At 38.1% G+C, this 19,797-nt stretch overlaps 1 protein-coding gene across 3 annotated transcripts in view; it reads right to left on the bottom strand.

Annotated features, from left to right (window-relative positions):
- The window catches only part of EDA (ectodysplasin A), a 398,541-nt gene that overhangs the window by 98,146 nt on the left and 280,598 nt on the right, over positions 1-19,797 (bottom strand). For all 3 annotated transcript variants that reach the window (XM_082610795.1, XM_082610796.1, XM_082610794.1), the window contains exon 2: positions 9,136-9,241. In XM_082610795.1, coding sequence (XP_082466921.1) covers positions 9,136-9,241 — 106 coding nt within the window. The remainder of the gene's footprint in view (positions 1-9,135; positions 9,242-19,797) is intronic.

Raw genomic sequence — 19,797 nt, 5'->3', positions numbered from 1 at the left:
AATCTGTCATACAGACAGCCTGAAGTAAGTCAGAAAGAGAAAAACAAATATTGTATATTGACACATATATGTGGAACCTAGAAAAATGGTACAGATGAACCGGTTTGCAGGGCAGAAATTGAGACACTGATGTAAAGAACAAACATATGGACACCAAGTGGGGAAAGCGGCGGGTGGTGGTGGTGGTGCTGTGATGAATTGGGTGATTGGGATTGACATGTATACCCTGATGTGTATAAAATTGATGAGTAATAAGAACCTGCTGTTTAAAAAAAAATTAAATTAAAAAATTAAAAAAAAAAGAACATGATCTCTTTTTACTCATTCGTTTATAGAAACAGTAGTTTTTGAGAAGTTACTGTGTATCAACCCTGTGGTGAGGACACAGTCATGAACAATAATGTTCTATAATAAACAAAACTAAGTTATTTAAAAAAAATCACATTATACACCTTAAATATATACAATTTTTATTTCACAATTGTACTTCAGTAAAGCTGGAAAAACACCCAATTTATTTTCTTTCCACAAATACATGGGTTTCCCCACCTAATTAGCATAGGATGTTACTGCAGTATAAAATTATTACTATTGTATTTGGGCTATGGGTATAAAAATGACATATCAGCATATTTTTAAGATTTTATTTTTAATTAAGAAATTTTTTATTGAAGTATAGTTGATTTCCAATGTTGTACCAATCTCTGCTGTACAGCAAAGTGACTCAGTTATACATATATAGACATTCTTTTTTTATATTCTTTTCCATTATGGTTTATCACAGTATATTGAGTATAATTCCCTGTGCTATACAGTAGGACCTTGTTGTTTATCCGTCCTATATATAATAGTTTGCGTGTACCAATGTCAAACTCCCAGTCCATCCCTCTCCCTCCCTGCCCCTTGTCAACCACAAGTCTGATCTCTATGTCTATGAGTCTGTTTCTGTTTTGTAGATATGATCTATTCTTGACACTGATCCTGTGCTTGCCCATTGTCTTTAGGATAGTTTCTATGTTTCATAAAATGGATGCCAAGGCCCTGCATGATTTGCCCCCTGTTGGACAGCTCATTTATTATCACTTCTCCTTTAGAAATCTACACTAACCGTACTAACTTCTTTTGGTTCCTCAAATGAGCCAAGCTCCCCTTTATGCTAAGCCTTCCAACATGTATGTTCTCTCTGCGTGGTTTATCCTTCCCTCAAATCTTCACTAGGGTAACTCTTTAGCATTGGTCAGGTTGCAGCTCAGATATTACCCCCATTAGGAGACCTTCACAGATCTCCTGGGTCTAGATCACATGCTGATGTATCCCAAGCACCCTGTGCTTATCCTATTATACCACTTACTATACTATACAAAAACATCCACCTGTGAGTTTGATGAGGGTAGGGTCTTATCTTGTTCACCAGTGGGTCCCTAGTGTTCCAAACAGTGATCAATAAACATTTATCCAATAACTAGTTGGTACTTAATAAACATTTATTAAATGAATAAATGAACAAAAGGAAGTTGTAGTAGTTCCTCACCTGTGAGACACAAGAGGCCCTGCAGGTCGAGGGGTAGAATTTAGAGTAAGGTGAGTTTGCATGAGTACTACACTACAGAGCCAACAGGAGTCTTCTGCCTACACATCTTCTTGAAACCAAATGTGTGCTCTTAATCCTTACTGAGCCTTTTATGGACGCTAATGACAAGGCTCATTTGACCATCCAAACTGAAACCCTGAGTATTTAATTGTCCAGACATCATTTAATTGGCTAAAACAACCCTAGCTATTATCATTATATATAGAAATCAGGAATAGTTAGAAGCAAATTATAACAATTAGACCATCTATTCTAGAAGTTCAACATCTTTTTCTTACTCTAACATATCTGAAGGATATGATATAATCTCATCAGTAATAGTCGTCTTCTTAATGGGGTGCAGTGGTCAGAATTTCCAGGGGTGTGTATACCTTGAACGAACTCCTTAGATAATGTTGAATCTCTTAAACCTGAGTTGAAAATCAGTGATTCTAGTCTAACCTTTAGAAAAAGCTAAGATGTGAGAAGTAAAGACTTGAAGGTCATTACTAGTATAACTACTAATGGCAGAGTTGGGACTAGAATCCTGGTCTCCTGGCCTAGAGTTCATAATTTTTTCTAATATTGAGAAACAAATAAGTAGAAGGAATTTAAGAGAGAATGAGGAGGACCAGAAGTACCTTTCAAGAACCTCAGATCAGCTGGACCTGTGACCTCCTTTAGGCAAGTAAGATATTCCTCAAAGATATCTTACCTTTACAGCATTTTTCTAGTGGGGCATGTTCACACTTTACCTTACATGATGTTATATTGCTTATGTTTGTTATAATGAGTATGTATTATTTTGGTAATTAAAAATGTCTCATAAATATTTTTAAGCAGGCTAATCTTTAACTAACCTCTATACCCAGTTCACTTTAGGACTTCAATGCTAAGGACAGGAGTTTGGTAGCTGTACCAACTACAGAGCCTGATACGTCTTACGAGTAGTTAGTATTCTAAAACTGATTGCTAACCAAGTGTCAGCGGTGAAAGCCTGTTGAGATAATTTACTGCGAGGCTAGTTCCATGAATGAAAATATAACTTTAAAGTGCATTTTGGAGTATGAGCAAGCTAAGACGTTTTAGCTTACTTAATATCATATTTGATATAAAGCCACTTTCCAGAGTGTTGTCCTGTAGGTACTTAAGCTGTTGGCTTCCATGACCAGTAGGCAACCTTGGGGACTGTACAGCTGAAATCAACAATTCTCTTCAAGTCTACACACATGGTAAACCCTCAAAACCTTTAATTTTGTCTTGTGAACAAGTCCCTGACACTCTATCTGTTCTCAAAACGATTTTCATCTCTCTCATTTGATAATAGCACAGTGATGGCTCACTAAAAAGCAGTAAATACAAGAGCAGTACTAGAATGAGGGCACTTCTTAACTCTAGTTAATATTTGTATAGGCAGAAGTCTGTTTCTTTGAGATCATAGTCTTTCATTTTCATCTGTATCAACTTAATGCTGGCTAAGTCTTATTCCATTATTATTTTTAAGAAACGAAGGACAAAGGATATATTTCAATCTTATTTGTTTTTTCCCTTTACTCTTTTATAATACCAAAAATGAATACTAAGTTTTTCTTGATCTGTCCAAAGGTAAAGAAAACTACAAAGAAGAGATACTGAAAAAAGAGACATATACACAGCCAGCCAGCCAGAGTAAGAGAGTGACATGGAAGTGTACAGATGTGATCATTTCTTGTGATGAGGTAGGCCATAACTCGAGGCTTGGAGTCTTCTTTCTATGGGCTTCGATAGTATCAGTGAGTACAAAAAAGGACAGTCTGTCTGAAAGAGAGTACCTCTGTAGACATTAGAGTGGTTATTCATAAATTAATGAATATGAGTGCCTAAAATGCCTCGGAGACCATGCTACTATGTTCATTTTCCAGAGAGAATTTACTAATAGCTGCTAATTTCTGAAGCTTTTGCATACATTAACACTTTTGATTATTACAATGACTGCATGAGGTAAGCAAGCCTAATTATTCCCATTTATAGCTAAGGAAACTGAGGCTCAGAGGGATGTCACTCCTCTAAGGTCACATGCCTGATAAGGTGGCAGTAACATCAGGACCAGGATCCAGAAATTGTGACTCAATCTAATACCTTTTCTATTACACAATGCTGCACTTTTATTTTTATTCTCTTACTAGGACAGAAATATGGCGGGATGGTGGGTATGGAGAGATATTAATATTGTGCTTGATTTCTGAAAATGCTCCTACAGGAAGAGAACAGATGGTTTTACAATAATATTTATAAAATCTGGACACTATCTCTGTGGGAATTCTGGATTCACGTTATCTGCTTCTAAGACCTCCTGACCCTCTGAATATATTCTACATTTCATTCTAACTAGAAAGTTACGTTCGCAGATTTCTGGAGTACCCACCAAGAGATGTTTAAGCAAGCCACCTAGAACTATTATTACTTCAGAAACATATCACAAAGATGGATCTCAGCAGGAAATCCTGGCACAGATTTTTGGAACTGTCGTGACTCATAACACCTTTAATGAAGGGATCGTGCTTTCCTTGCAGAAAAACAATAAGTGAAAGGCCTCATATAATTAGCAAAAATGAACTTAAAGCTGATATCAATTATTTTTGGCCAACTCAAAACAGGAGCAGTAAATTTAAGATAGAGATGTAGTAAAGAAAAAGATCTCACGCATTTTCTTTAAGTTATAAAGTGCCACGATTTATATTGGAGGAAAACTAACGCTGTGTTTGGGACTCCTGCTTCCTAGTCAATGCCTTCATTTATAGAGTAATCCAAAGGAAGAAAATGAGATGAATCCAATCATTTCTTGAATGGTGGGTCAGAAAGATTGGGTATGACCTGGATATAGCCACCGACATTTTTTTAAGGCAAGATCGACTATGTGTTATGGTTACCAAAGGGGAAATGTGGGGGGAGGGATAAATTAGGAATTTGGGAGTAACATATACACACTACTATGCATAAAATAGATAAAAAACAAGGACTTACTGTATAGCACAGGGAACTATACTGAATATTTTGTAATAACCTATATGGGAAAAGAATCTGCAAAAGAGAGATATATGTGTGTGTATAAATATTATTTATATATGTGTATAAATATCACATATATATATAAAACTAGATCACTTTGCTGTACACCTGAAACTAACACAACATTGTAAATCAACTATACCTCAATAAAAAATAAATTAAAAAAAGGTAGACTATGTCTATGTTATGCCCCTGAGCAACTAGTTTAGCAGTCTGGTGAAAACAGGAAAACAGTCTGATTTATTCTTGGTGAACCTATGCAGGCTCCTAAGGATCCCGACGTCCCTTGCTTTTCCTAAGTGTTAATGAACCATTTGTTAAGACTTTTTTTCTCCCACAGGGATTAGTGAAGATCATCAAGCTTAATGCCTATAGTTCCTAGACAGAAAAAAATCTAGACTCGTTCCACCCCCTGCCCATTTGCTTGTTTGGTTATTCATTTAACAAATGTTTGAGTGTCTTCTATGTACTGTGTAAGGTAAAACTCTAGGACTCAGCTTCACCACCCTACCTTTGCTTAATTTTTACCTGTTGCCAATAAATGTATCTGCTCCCTCCTTAAAATGTAAGCTTCTCTGAGGGTCTTATTCATCTTTATACTTCTGGTAGTGCCTAGAAGTCTTGTTAAATGACAATAAAATAAAGTTTTGAGAAGTGAAATTAAAGGATAGTAACATCAAAAAATTGTACAAGGAATTAGAACTGATTTTCCTGCTCTCTTTTTAAACTTATCTCTATTTTTGACCTTTGAAAAATGTTTTCGTCCTGAAATCCCTGTCAGGCTGTTAAATGTTCAAGGTAAATGACTTTTTTCTTCTTTTTTAATATTTGTGATGCAAACCTGAGCTGGATAAGTAAATTAAAAAAATAAATTTATTTATTTAATAGGTAAATTAAAAAAATAAATTTATTTATTTATTTTTGGCTGTGTTGGGTCTTCGTTGCACGGGCTTTCTCTAGTGGTGAGCGGGGGTTACTCTTCCGTTGCGGTGTGCGGGCTTCTCATCACGGTGGCTTCTCTTTTTGCGGAGCATGGGCTGTAGGTGCGCTGGCTTCAGTAGTTGTGGCTCGTGGGCTCTAGAGCACAGGCTCAGTAGTTGTGGCACACGGGCTTAGTTGCTCCGCGGCATGTGGGATCTTCCCAGACCCGGGCTCGAACCTGTGTCCCCTGCACTGGCAGGCGGATTCTTAACCACTGTGCCACCAGGGAAGTCCCTGGATAGCTAAATTTTTATTATAATATATCAAGTAACTTGTGGATTTAGAAACAACACCTAATAGGCTTTTTTTTTTTGGCCTTAACTCACCCCCCTCTGATTTACCTATCCCATCCAACCTCTTACTCTGTTCATATGGTTTATAGACTCACTCACTTCTTCAATGAGAAGTTCTTTATTCTTACAAAACAGAGTCAGCTCATTGTCTTGAGACACACTGTCTTGATATATGGTGTACATTTATATACCCAGCTGCCTCTTTAACATATATACTTAGTGCCTAGTAGACACCTCAAACTAGCATGCCTAACTGAATTCTTGATTCCTTCTTTACACCCCTTTACATTCCTCTTCTCCTGTTTCTCTGTCTCAGAAATGGCAAATACTAGTCTAGTTACTTAGGTTCAAAACTGTGGGGTCATCCTTGGTTTTCTCTTTCATATCCCTTATCTAGTGAACCTCCAAATCTTGTCAGCTATTCCTTCAAAGATCTGTCCACAATCTGACCACTCCTCCCCACCCACCTCCATTGCTTCCATCCTGGTCTAAACTACCATCATCTCTCGCCTGGGTTATTGTTACACTCCCCTACACATCTTTCTGCTTCTGTCTTTTCTCCCTGCAGCAGCCAGAGGGATTCTCTTACAACATAAGTCAGGTCCTGTCATGCCTCTGCTCAAAATTCTCCAATGGTTCCCCATCTCATGCAGGGTGAAGGTCAGAGTCCTTAGCTTGGCCTACAACAAGGCTCTAAATTTGACTTCCCCCTCTGATCTCATCTCCTTTCTTCTCCTTCTTGTTCCCTCTGCTCCCAGCCACACTGATCTTTCTGGAACATATCAAGCATTCTTCTACTTCAGAGCATTTGCATTTACTGCTTCTTCTCTCCTCCTTTCCCTGCCCCAGTCCAGATATTCACATGGCTCACACCTTCATTTCATTCAGGTCTCTTCTCAGATGTTCCCTTATTAGAGGGACCTTCCCTGATCACCTTACAGCACACTTCATCACGTTCTCTCCCTCTTGCCCTGGTATATTTTTCTCCACAACACTTACCACCACCAATTTTGTTTATTATCTGTCTCTTTACACTGGAAGTTAAGTTTTTGAGGGCAACAAGAAATATTTATTGAGGGTCTACTAAGTGCCAGGTCCTTTCCTGGGCAATGAGGATGTAAAAGTAAATAAACATGATTATCCTTATGGCATTTTCATTCTAGTATTATAGAAACTGCTGTATTTTCTCAGTAAATATTTGAAGAATGTTTTCAATAAATATACCATACACTCAGCAGAGTAAGAGGAATGGTTCAAAAGTAAAGGAGATTTGGATTGGCTTGTCACCCTCTAAATCACTGGAGCACCCACCACATCTAAAGAAATGGTGCTATAGCCTCCCAGGTGAAAGGCTGGAAATCTAATCAAATCCCAGAACCCCAAAGCATTCTATTCTCCTAACTCTAAGGGGCTCTTGGATTCCTCCCTGCTATACTGTTTAAAGAAAATATCTGGGATTGCATGAGAAGTTACGCATTGGCACAAAGTGACTAGTGTCTAGTGACTGACAAGAGTATCAGACCAGGAGGAAATTAGATAAGAAGTACTAAAAATTAATGAGATCCTTTGGCTTTCAACAGAGGGAAAAACTATTTTGTATCAAAACAGAATAAACACTGTAAGGAAAATCAGTAGCAGAGATGCTAGTAGCCAGATCCAGATAAAGTGGTTTGGGAGAGTGGAGGAAGCTGCCTTCTTTACGAGAAAACTTGGAAGGCCAGATGAAGATGAAACTTTAGAAGCTATTAGACCTCCCCTGTGGAGAGGAAGGGAAGACCATGCCCACTACAGAAGGTGATATTGCTCTTACCACCTCTCTTTTCTCTTCCTTAGCAATCAGGGAATATGAAAGATTTTGTGGTACTGGGAATAGTTCAGGGGAAGAGTCAAAGGTGGAAAGACCTACATGCATCAAAGAGTAAGATGATAAGGAGAGGAAAGGGACCTTGATTCTCAGTTCTCAGTTTCTACATAGCTTTCTGAAGACTTCCAGGAAACTGGTGGCAACCAGTATATGAATAATGGGTGCCTATTACTTCATGGACCACATTTCCTAGGCTTGAACTTGGTCATGAATTGTATGCAAAGTATCTGCTCTAGAGAATGGCCCCGCTGGTCCATTTCTCAATTGAAGGGCTCAAAGCTGCTGCCACCTCCATTGACTAAAAACAGCCTACTTATTTCTGACTCTCTTTTCTTTATTACACGTCCTTCTTCTGAGCTCTTTTTCAGACTTCATCCAGTTTTACCTCTTTTTGTCCCAAATGACAAAGTCCTGGCCCCATTTCTTCAATTGCTCATGCAGTCTGGAACTGCTTCCATCGCTGGCCCTTACTTACACTGACAAATGTCAGCTTTAAAAAAATCCCATTTTCACCTTCATAAAGTCATATTGCTTTGTAACCCTCCAGAACATATATCTTTGGCAGATTTAGCCAGCCACGTGCTGTCTTTGAATCCAGATGGCTTTACAACAGCCCATAGCTATGCATTCTACAAACTCCTACTCTAAAGAGGTAACATTCTGTCAATTGACAGAATGATGTTAAAATAGAGTGATTCAAAGACCCTGCCCAGGAGCTAGCTCAACACTTTGTTATGCCCCACAAAATACATTGCTAGTTAACTCAAATCTGTTTCACCTTCAATAGGGATGGTTTTCATGGCACATCATAACCCAGCTGAAGGGGCAATCAACATTACCAACTTACATTACAAGCACCAACAATTTGCTAGATACTAGGCTAGATTCTGGAGCTTTACAAAGAGAAATGAATCCCTGCCCTCAAGGAACTTACAGATGAGTTCTAGAGGCATGGTAGCTGACACCAACAGTGACATGATTATCATTGGATTTAACATATCATGTAAGTGCCACCATGGCACAGTACTCTGTCAATTCCAAGAATAGGACTGAATCCTCTTGGTGGCCTTAGTAGATATAGGATGTCCCCAGGAGAGATGAAGTCCTTATGCAGGGTGATTTTGAGAGGTAAAACTGCTACCATGGCTATCAGACATACTGTGAAAGGACTAAAGGTACTGGGGTTAGAGGAAACAGGATCCTTGTATAGTCAATTCTATGTCAAAAGAGTAGGTTAGGTGGGTTAAGCTAGAAAAACCTTCTGTGACCTTGCGTCTGTGGAAAATATAGGAGATGGTGAAGTACACTTGAAAAGGTAGTTCTCAGAATGGTACTCTCATCAACTGATATGTGATAAAGGATCACCCAAATAGACTTACCATCTGCTCCTTCACTGCTTTTGCTTCTTTTATTGCGGCGAACACGCCTACTCTCCTCTTCAGAGTATGACTTTTCTTCAGGGATGAAGAAATTCAGAAGGGCCATCTAAAAAATAACAAGTAGATAAGTCAAAGGTTGACCCCAGTTAACTATAGCCAACATAAAAAACTGGCTTTCTGTAGACAGTCTGCCTTCACTTTAAATTCAGAGTGTTTAAGATGAATGGATAAAGATGTAGTGTGTGTATATATATATTATATATATATATAATATAATATATATATAATATATATATGGAATGGAATATACAATGGAATATTAGCCATAAAAAAATGAAACATTGCCATTTGCAGAAACATGGATGGACCTAGAGATTATCACACTAAGTGAAGTAAGCTAGACAAAGATAAATATCATATAATATTGCTTATATGTGGAATCTAAAAAAAAGATACAAATGAACTTATTTACAAACCAGAAATATACCCACAGACATAGAAAACAAATTTATGGTTACCAAAGGGGAAAGAGGGGGAGGGATAAATTAGGAGTTTGGGATTAACATATACTCATACTGTGTATAGAATAGGAAAACAACACGGATCTACTGTATAGCACAGGGACCTATAAATACTTTGTAATAACCTATAAGGGAAAAGACTTTGAAAACGAATATATATATATATTTTCATCTGAATCACTGTGCCATATACCTGAAACTAACACAACATTGTAAATCAACTATACTTCCAATAAAAAAAATTCAGAGTGTCTAAAGCCTGAGCCCATCATCCCCTCCACTGCACAAATTCTTTTATTTTTGATACCATTATTATCCCAAAAATGTAGGCACGAAATTTTGGTTAATCTCTTCTTCCCCCCTCTCATCTGCCCCAAATACCTAATGAGTAATCATTCAGTCCTACTTGTCAGTATAGTTCTGGGGTTCAGAGAGCCCAGTCATAGATTTTTAACTTCCCTTACGTACTACTGATGTCTGCCCGGAATTAGACTTGGGCTTGCTACTCCCTCTTGGACCTCATTATTATACATCCATGATTTCTCCACATTCCTATTTATGCTGAACTTTTGGCTTGTTCCCAGAATGCTGTGCATCCAATTATGATTGGATGGTACCATTTATACCAACGCTCTTCTGGGAGTTAATGACAAAGCGCACAATTATTCTCTCCCTTTCCTAGATTCCAACAGAACTCTTACAGCATTTTGGTACTTAGTCCTCTACTGTCTTATGATGGTCTCTCATAATAATACAACATATTTCATATGTGAATGGGCCTGGTATCACTAATGATAATCACAGCTTAATTATATACTTGCTGAATTGAATCATAATTTTTCAGCATGAGTGCTTACTTGTGGTTTAAAAAAATGTGCCTGAGGTAAACAGTGGACAGAGTAGTAGGACTGAAAGTGATTCCAAACCCGACTCTGCCACTTATAGCTGTGTAACCCTGGGCAAGGTCCTTAAGCTTTAATTTCCTCATCTGTAAATAGGGACAATAATAGTACTTTGCTCATAAAGTAGTTGGGTTTGCACAGTACCCAGCATGTAATATGCACTCAATAAATGTTAGCTATTATTGTAATTAAAATTAATATTAAAAATAGACTGGTTAGATAGTTTGGAGGTTAAAAAGAAGAAATGAATCTGCATTTTCACCCTATTGTTGGTTCAAAAAATAAACAGTTCCAGAATATCCTCATGTCTGCTGCATCTGTGATTAATTGGAAGAAAGATGGGTAGAACTCAAGTAAGCCTTAACATTCTACACAAACTTTCTTGAAAATCCTGTGATTTACTGTTTATGTAAAACAATTATATCCAATAGCCTTAATATATAAGATTAGCATCTTACAGAATATATTTATGCATTAAATACATAATTAACAATCTCCAACTTGCCATAGGGTTGTATTTAAAAATATTTAGGTTGAATCATATGAAACTGCCATTTTAGTATGTCAAAAATGGTTGAATATCAGCAATTTCACATGGTTCAACTGAACAGTGTTTTTGTCACTTGACTGGAATGTAAAATGCACTTTCCTGTAGAATCAATGTAATAAAGTCTGGCTAGGTTTCCAGATAAAGCCCATAGGAAGTTACTTAACCCACAATATAAATAAGCTATCATACTAGTAATAATATAATACCAAACAGCTATTTACACTAAAATCTCAATCATTTGCAACTCTAGAAGAACAAGTAATTCTGGATAGAAGAGTTTTCATGATAAATTTGAGTGCTGAAACTCACTTCAGCTATTTTGGATAGAAATTAGTCTACAATATATGATTTCACTCAGGGTTTACTGAATATGTAGAAGACTATTTGCTTATACATTAAATGGCACCAGTCCACTATGGTTTTGAGGGTTTTTTTAAGTTACACTTAACATTAGAGAGCAATACATGCTTTGTTAGAGAGAAGCATAAAGTTCTCTGGGAGGAAGAGGAAAAGTACCTAATACAGACTGGGAGTGGACAAGGCTTTTTGGAGAAGGTGCTACCTCTGTGAGTTCTGAAGGATATTGAGGATTTAGTGATGAATGAGAAAATAAAAAGGAATTTCAGGCAAAGGGAGCGTTGTGCTTCAAGGTTCAGAGGAAATAGACAGAGAAGCAGTTTTTGGAAATACAAGTAGCATAAAGTAAGTGGTAGGAGTTGGGGAGGAATGGTAAGGAATGAGCCAAGAGACATTAAACAAAGGCCAGATCATGTTAAGGAGTTAAGATTTTACCCTGTAGCAGGGGGGTCCTCTGAAGGATTTTCTCCCTTTGTAAATTATGTACTTTATGAAAATTTTAGCTAAAATTTACATACAATAAAGTGCACACATTTTAACCATACAGTTTGAAAAATACACACCTTTCTAACCACCACCCAAATCAAGATATAAAACACTTCCATCACCCCAGAATTTTCTCTTGTGTCCCTTCCAGTCATTCTTCAGTGCTACTCCAACCTCAGGCAACCACTGTTCTGATTCTATCACCATAGCTTAGTTTTCCCCATTCTAGAACCTCACATAAATGGAATCATACAATATGTTTATATGATTTTTGTGTTGCTTCTTTCCCTCAGCACAATGTCTGTGAGACTCATCCACGTTGTTGTGAGGATCAGTAGTTCATTCCTTTTTCTTCCTGAGTAGTATTTAATTGTACGGATATACTATAACTTTTTAATGCATTTGCCTTTTGAGGGACATTTGGGTTATTTCCAGTTTGGGGCTATAATGAATAAAGCTGATATGAGTATGAGTCTCGCGATGAAAGGGAAAACCTAAAACCAAGATTACTCTACTCAGCGAGGAACTCATGCAGATTCGACAGAGAAATTAAAACCTTTACAGACAAGTAAAAGCTAAGAGAATTCAGCAACACCAAACCAGCTTAACAACAAATGCTAAAGGAACTTCTCTGGACAGGAAACACAAAAGAAGGAAAAGGAGGACTTCCATGGTGGTGCAGTGGTTACGAGTCCACCTGCCAAAGCAGGGGACATGGGTCTGGGATATATGTCTTCATTTTTCTTGGGTAAACACCTAAGAGTGGAACCTCTGGGTTACATGGTAAGTATTTACTGTAAGGGAACTGTCAAACTATTTTCCAGTGACTGTACCTTTTTCTACTCCCACTGGTAATGTGTGAGCAATCCACTGCTCTGCATCTTCAGTACGTTTGGTGTTGTCAATTTTTCATTTTAGTCATGCTTGTGGATGTGAAGGAGTTTTTCATTGTGGTTGGCTTTTGAGTTCTTAAACTTCTTTTTAATGCTTTTTTGGTCTCTTACCTTGCTGTCAACTATCAGATTTCACTTCATCTACTTATAACATCTTTTCCAGTCTCTTCAAATTTGCTGCTTATAAACTCCTATAGGCTTGACATCTCACATCTCATTAAAACTAATTAGAATCATGTACAAACAGAATAAATAGGCAATTAGTGGGTTTTTGAATGGCTTTTCCAATAAGTAGGATGCATATTCTCTGACGGCTTAGAGGCCATTTGTTTACTGCTTATTCTTGGCTGTGGTCTGGATAAGTGAGTCAGTCAGAGAACTCAGTTTTACATAGGTATGTTATTATAGTATAATGCTATTTCTAGGGGAAAGGAATTTTGAAGCACAAATGGAGAACCTCCCCACCATCACCAACCAGAATTCCAGAATTTTCTTTATACTCTTTGTTTTCCTTCATGGGCTCAGCTCCTATGGGGATTCTTGGCAGGGTCACCAGCACCTTCTTGTGTCCTGGCGGCAGCAGTAGGAGAATGTGCTCACATATTAATTGATTCAAAAGGTCTGATGGGAGCTTGTGAGAACTCAGGCTCCCAGAAGAGGAGAGCTGAGGGAGAAACCAACTCCTGCAGATGGAAGAAACAACTCCAGCTTCCATGGGTAGTAGGAGTAGCTTAAAGTCCTTTCAGAGAGGTTGTTGATGAGTATGGGACATTCATAAGTCAAGTGTTCATTAGAAGGGGACTGCCTGTACATGAAAATGCTTTGAACAGAACATAGCTTCTATTTTCTCATTGAAAACAACACAAAACACTGCTTAAACTGAAAGAGGATCCCTACTCACAGTGATTTTATTTGAGTCTCAATTAGAGATAGGAGGGAAAACTAACGTTTGTGTACTATAATGGTAAAGGCAAAAATCAGTGACTGGGGGAGAACTTCAAGATGGTGGAGGAGTAAGACGTGGAGATCACATTCCTTCCCACAGATACATCAGAAATACACCTACATGTGGAATAACTCCTACAGAACACCTACTGAACACTGGCAGAAGACCTCAGACTTCCCAAAAGATATACATATTTTTTTCCTTTTTCTCTTTTTGTGAGTTTGTATCTGTATGCTTCTTTGTGTGATTTTGTCTGTAGAGATTTGCTTTTACCATTTGTCCTACGGTTCTGTCTGACCATTTTTTTTCTCCTTTTAAAAAATTACTTAAAATTATTTTTTATTTTTAATGATTTATTTTTTATTTTAATAACTTTACCTTATTTTATTTTTTTCTTTCTTTCCTTCCTTTTTTATCCCTTTTCTTTTGAGCCGTGTGGATGACAGGCTGTTGATGCTCTGGCCGGTGTCAGGCCTGTGCCTCTGAGAGCTGAGTTCAGGACATTGGTCCAGCAGAGACCTCCCAGCTCCATGTAATATCAAACAGTGAAAGCTCTCCAAGAGATCACCATCTCAATGCTAAGACCCAGCTATACCCAACGACCAGCAAGCTACAGTGCTGGACACCCTATGCCAAACAACTAGCAAGACAAGAACACAACTCCACCTATCAGCAGAGAGGCTGCCTAAAATCATAATAAGGTCACAGGAACCCCAAAACACACCAAAAGACGTGGTCCTGCCCATCAGAAAGACAAGATCCAGCTTTATCCACCAGAACACAGGCTCCAGTCCCCTCCACCAGGAAGTCTACACAACCCATTGAACCAACCATACCCACTGGGGGCAGACACCAAAAACAACAGGAAACTATGAACCAGAAGCCTGTGAAAAGGAGACCACAAACACAGTAAGTTAAGCAAAATGAGAAGACAGAGAAACACATAGCAGATGAAAGAGCAAGGTAAAAAACAATCAGACCAAACAAATGAAGAGGAAAGAGGAAGTCTACCTGAAAAAGAATTCAGAGTAAGGATAGTAAAGATGATACAAACTCTTGGAAATAGAATGGAGAAAATACAAGCAATGTTTAACAAGGACCTAGAAGAACTAAAGAGAAAACAAATAATGATGAACAACACAATAAATGAAATTAAAAATTCTCTAGAAGGAATCAATAGCAGAATAACTGAGGCAGAAGAACGGATAAGTGACCTGGAAGATAAAATAGTGGAAATAACTACTGCAGAACAGAGTAAAGAAAAAAGAATGAAAAGAATTGAGGACACTCTTAGAGACCTCTGAGACAACATTAAATGCACCAACATTCGAATTATAGGGGTCCAAGAAGAAGAAGAGAAAAAGAAAGGGACTGAGAAAATATTTGAAGAGATTATAGTTGAAAACTTCCCTAATATGGGAAAGGAAATAGTTAATCAAGTCCAAGAAGTACAGAGAGTCCCATACAGGATAAATCCAAGGAGAAACATGCCAAGACACATATTAAACAAACTATGAAAAATTAAATACAAACAAAAAATATTAAAAGCAGCAAGGGAAAAACAACAAATAACATAAAAGGGAATCCCCATAAGGTTAACAGCTGATCTTTCAGTAAAAACTCTGCAAGCCAGAAGGGAGTGGCAGGAAATATTTAAAGCGATGAAAGAGAAAACCTACAACCAAGATTACTCAGCGAGGAACTCATGCAAATTCGACAGAGAAATTAAAACCTTTACAGACAAGTAAAAGCTAAGAGAATTCAGCAACACCAAACCAGCTTAACAACAAATGCTAAAGGAACTTCTCTGGACAGGAAACACAAGAGAAGGAAAAGGAGGACTTCCCTGGTGGTGCAGTGGTTATCAGTCTGCCTGCCAATTCAGGGGACATGGGTCTGAGCCCTGGTCCAGGGAGATCCCACATGGCGCGGAGCAAATAAGCCCAGGCACCGCAACTATTGAGCCTATGCTATAGAGCCTGTGAGCCACAACTACAGAAGCTCGAGTGCCTAGGGACCAGGCTCCACAGCAAGAGAAGCTGCCACAATGAGGAGTCTGTGCACCGAATCAAGAGTAGCCACCAATCACCACCACTAGAGAAAGCCCACCTGCAGCAACAAAGACCCAATGCAGCCAAAAATAAATAAATAAATAAATAAAAATAAACAAATAAATATTTTTTAAGAGAAGGAAAAGACCTACAATAAAAAACCCAAAACAATTAAAAAAATAGTAATAGGAACATATATATCCATAATTACCTTAAATGTAAATGGATTAAATACTCCAACCAAAAGACATAGACTGGCTGAATGCATACACAAACAAGACCCATATATATGCTGTCTACAAGAGACCCACTTCAGACTTACAGACACATACAGACTCAAACTGAGGGGAAGGAAAAAGATATTCCATGCAAATGGAAATCAAAAGAAAGCTGGAGTAGCAATTCTCATATCAGACAAAATAGATTTGAAAATAAAGACAATTACAAGAGACAAAGAAGGACATTACATAATGATAAAGGGATCAATCCAAGAAGAAGACATAAAAATTGTAAATACTTATGCACCCAACATAGGAGCACCTCAATACATAAGGCAAATGCTAACAGCCATAAAAGGGTAAATTGACAGTAACAGAATCATAGTAGGGGACTTTAACACCACACTTTCACCAACGGAGAGATCATCCAAAATGAAAATAAATAAGGACACACAAGCTTTAAATGATACATTAAACAAGATGGACTTAATTGGTATTTATAGGACATTCCATTCAAAACCAATAGAATACACATTCTTCTCAACTGCTCATGGAACATTCTCCAGGATAGATTATATCTTGGGTCACAAATCAAGCCTTGGTAAATTTAAGAAAATTGAAATCGTATCAAGTATCTTCCAACCACAACGCTATGAGACTAGAAAATAAATTACAGGAAAAAATCTGTAAAAATACAAACACAGAGTGGAACCAAGATGGCGGAGTAGAAGGATGTGCTCCCACTCCCTCTTGCGAGAACACCAGAATCCAACTAGCTGCTGGAAAATCATCGACACAAAGACATTGGAACTCACCAAATAAGATACCCCACAACCAAAGCCAAAGGAGAAGCCACAATCAGATGGTAGGAGGGGTGCAATCACAGTAAAATCAAATCCCATAACTGCTGGTTGGGTGACTCACAGACTGGAGAACACTTATACTGAGAAGTCCACCCACTGGAGTGAAGGTTCTGAGCCCCACCTCAGGTTTCCCAACCTGGGGGTATGGCAATGGGAGGAGGAATTCCTAGAGAATCAGACTTTGAAGCCTAGTGGGAATTGATTGCAGGACTTCGAAAGGACTGAGGGAAACAGAGACTCCATTCTTGGAGGGCACACACAAAGTAGTGTGTGCATCAGGACACAGGGGAAGGAGCAGTTACCCCAGGGGAGACTGAATCAGACCTACCTGCTAGTGTTGGAGAGTCTCCTGCAGAGGTGGGGGCTGGCTGTGGCTCATCATCGGGACAAGGAAAAGAGCAGCAGAAGTTTTGCGAAGTACTCCTTGGCATGAGCCCTCCCAGAAGCTGTAATTAGCCTCACCAAAGAGCCCAGGTAGGCTGCAGTATTGGGTTGGCTCAGGCCAAACAACCAACAGGGAGGGAACCCAGCCCCACCTACCAACAGTCAAGCAGATTAAAGTTTTACTGAGCTCTGCCCACCAGAGCAATAGTCAGCTCTACCCACCACCATTCCCTCACATCAGGAAACATACACAAGCCTCTTAGATAGCCTCATCCACCAGAGGGCAGACAGCAGAAGCAAGAAGAACTACAATCCTGCAGCCTGTGGAATAAAAACCACATTCACAGAAAGGCAGACAAGATGAAAAGGCAGAGGGCTATGTACCAGATGAAGGAACAACATAAAACCCTAGAAAAACAACTAAATGAAGTGGAGATAGGCAACCTTCCAGAAAAAGAATTCAGAATAATCATAGTGAAGATGATCCAGGACCTCGAAGAAAGAATGGAGGCAAAGATCGAGAAGATGCAAGAAATGATTAACAAAGACCTAGAAGAATTAAAGAACAAACAAACAGAGATGAACAATACAATAACTGAAATGAAAACTACACTAGAAGGAATCAATAGCAGAATAACTGAGGCAGAAGAACGGATAAGTGATCTGGAAGAGAGAATGGTGGAATTCACTGCCGCAGAACAGAACAAAGAAAAAAGAATGAAAAGAAATGAAGACAGCCTAAGAGACTTCTGGGACAACATTAAGTGCAACAACATATGCATTATAGGGGTCCCAGAAGGAGAAGAGAGAGAGAAAGGACCAAAGAAAATATTTGAAGAGATTATAGTCGAAAACTTCCCTAACATGGGAAAGGAAAGAGCCACCCAAGTCCAGGAAGCGCAGCGAGGCCCATACAGGAGAAACCCAAGGAGAAACATGCCAAGACACACAGTAATAAATTGGCAAAAATTAAAGACAAAGAAAAATTATTGAAAGCAGCAAGGGAAAAATGACAAATAACATACAAGGGAACTCCCATAAGGATAACAGCTGATTTCTCAGCAGAAACTCTACAAGCCAGAAGGGAGTGGCATGATATACTTAAAGTGATTAAAGGGAAGAACCTACAACCAAGATTACTCTACCGGGCAACGATCTCATTCAGATTCGATGGAGAAATCAAAAGCTTTACAGACAAGCAAAAGCTAAGAGCATTTAGCACCACCAAACCAGCTCTACAACAAATGCTAAAGGAACTTCTCTAAGTGGGAAACACAAGAGAAGAAAAGGACCTACAAAAACAAACCCAAAACAATTAAGAAAATGGTCATAGGAACATACATATCAATAATAACCTTAAACGTGAATGGATTGAATGCTCCAACCGAAAGACAGAGGCTTGCTGAATGGATACAAAAACAAGACCCGTATATATGCTGTCTACAGGAGACCCAGTTCATACCTAGGGACACATACAGAATGAAAGTGAGGGGAGGGAAAAAGATATTCCATGCAAATGGAAATCAAAAGAAAGCTGGAAGAGCTATACTCATATCAGATATAATAGACTTTAAAATAAAGAATGTTACCAGAGACAAGGAAGGACACTACATAATGATCAAGGGATCAATACACGAAGAAGATACAACAATTATAAATATATATGCACACAACATTGGAGCACCTCAATATATAAGGGAACTGCTAACAGCTATAAAAGAGGAAATAGAGAGTAACACAGTAATGGGGGGGACTTTAACACCTCACTTATACCAATGGACAGATCATCCAAAATGAAAATAAATAAGGAAACAGAAGCTTTAAATGACACAATAGACCAGATAGATTTAAATGATATTTATAGGACATTCCATCATAAAAGAGCAGATTACACTTTCTTCTCAAGTGTGCACGGAACATTCTCCAGGACAGATCACATCTTGGGTCACAAATCAAGCCTCAGTAAATTTAAGAAAATTTAAATCATATCAAGCATCTTCTCTGACCACAATGCTATGAGATTAGAAATGAATTACAGGGAAAAAAATCCTAAAAAACACAAACACATGGAGGGTAAACAGTACGTTATTAAATAACCAAGAGGTCACTGAAGAAATCAAAGAGGACATCAAAAAATACCTAGAGACAAATGACAATGAAAACCTGATGACCCAAAACCTATGGGATGCAGCAAAAGTAGTTCTAATAGGGAAGTTTATAACAGTACAAGCCTACCTTAAGAAACAGTAAAAATCTGAAATAAACAATCTAATGTTACACCTAAAGGAACTAGAGAAAGAAGAACAAACAAAACCCAAAGTTAGCAGAAAGAAAGAAATCATAAAGATCAGAGCAGAAATAAATGAAATAGGAACAAAGAAAACAATAGAGCAAAGATCAATAAAACTAAAAGCTGTTTCTTTGAGAAGATAAACAAAATTGATAAACCATTAGCCAGACTCATCAAGAAAAAGAACGAGGGGACGCAAAT

The sequence above is a fragment of the Mesoplodon mirus genome, assembly GCF_964341445.2.
Source record: "Mesoplodon mirus genome assembly, chromosome: X".
Taxonomy (NCBI): domain Eukaryota; kingdom Metazoa; phylum Chordata; class Mammalia; order Artiodactyla; family Ziphiidae; genus Mesoplodon; species Mesoplodon mirus.
The sequence above is the reverse complement of the archived record's forward strand: the minus strand, read 5'-3'. Positions and strand labels throughout refer to the sequence as shown.